Source organism: Sinocyclocheilus grahami, unplaced genomic scaffold (genome assembly GCF_001515645.1).
Source record: "Sinocyclocheilus grahami isolate Dianchi unplaced genomic scaffold, SAMN03320097.WGS_v1.1 scaffold631.1, whole genome shotgun sequence".
Taxonomy (NCBI): domain Eukaryota; kingdom Metazoa; phylum Chordata; class Actinopteri; order Cypriniformes; family Cyprinidae; genus Sinocyclocheilus; species Sinocyclocheilus grahami.
This window is the reverse complement of record NW_015505810.1, coordinates 418,284-419,295: the sequence shown is the minus strand read 5'-3', so window position 1 is coordinate 419,295 and position 1,012 is coordinate 418,284. Positions and strand designations below refer to the sequence as shown.

The 1,012-nt window shown below is 45.2% G+C and overlaps 1 protein-coding gene across 1 annotated transcript in view; it reads right to left on the bottom strand.

Moving 5' to 3' along the window:
• Window positions 1–1,012, bottom strand: part of LOC107558061 (netrin receptor DCC-like) — a 52,335-nt gene that overhangs the window by 45,312 nt on the left and 6,011 nt on the right. The window contains exon 4 of the mRNA XM_016241672.1: window positions 110–251. Coding sequence (XP_016097158.1) covers window positions 110–251 — 142 coding nt within the window. The remainder of the gene's footprint in view (window positions 1–109; window positions 252–1,012) is intronic.

Sequence of the window (1,012 nt, the reverse complement as noted above, 5' to 3'; positions counted from 1 at the left end):
TTTTTTCACCGACGAATACGAGATGGCAATGTTCAAGACATGGTTACGGCCTTGATTCAGATGCATGTGATGGAAAACATCCAGCATCGTGTTGCGCAGACGGACTCACCGGTGAACAGGTACCAGAGGTTGTTGGGTTCGATGGCCTCCTGTTCCCCCCGCCGGCCCGTTTTGCGATGGCGGATCTTGTATCCGGTGATGAATCCGTTCTGCGTGTTTGCAGGCGGAGGCTGCCAGCTCACCTTAATGCTCTGAGACACAGACGAGAAAAAACACTGAGATCATCCAAACATCAGCACAACATCCGTTTATCGGCTAGAGCGTGTGAATATCGGTTAAATGCAAAAGTACAAATAAACACGTATAAACAGTCACTTTCCTGTCACTTTTGATCAATATAATGCATCCTTGATGAATAAAAGTATTAATTTCTTTCCAAAGAAAAAAAATGCATGTTAAATTCTGCTGCTCATTTTTATTACCGTTCAGACCTTTCCAGCCATCTGTATTCTTCATGGATGCTTATTAATTATGCAGGGAAAGGCATTTAATTGTTCAGTAAAGCAGAGGAAGAAATGCATTGATTTGACAGGGTCTTTAGTATGAGCATAACTTACTGACGAGAAACATCAGCGGGTCAACTCAACCTTTACTAGAACTAGTACTGCTGTCTCTCTCTCTCTCCCCAAAGCATCCAAACTCCTAAACACAGATTCATTAACCTTCACAAACGGCCCTGAAACAGATATAAACTGCACGGCGCAGGAATGCCATCATACGCTCAGTGGCATCGTGAGACTGCGCTCGTGCCATCTGCCTGTTAACATGCAAATAAAGCAATTAAAATTCACAGCACACCGCTGCCAACGTGACACGTCCATCCCGCTTCAGCCTCATAACAGTGACCGGCCAATCCTGCGGCCAGCGGCACACGCTGCATTCATTAACGTTCACTGGCACTCGTTCCTGGGTTTGGAGACTAATCTAAATTGATTACAGCTCGTGTGTGTGT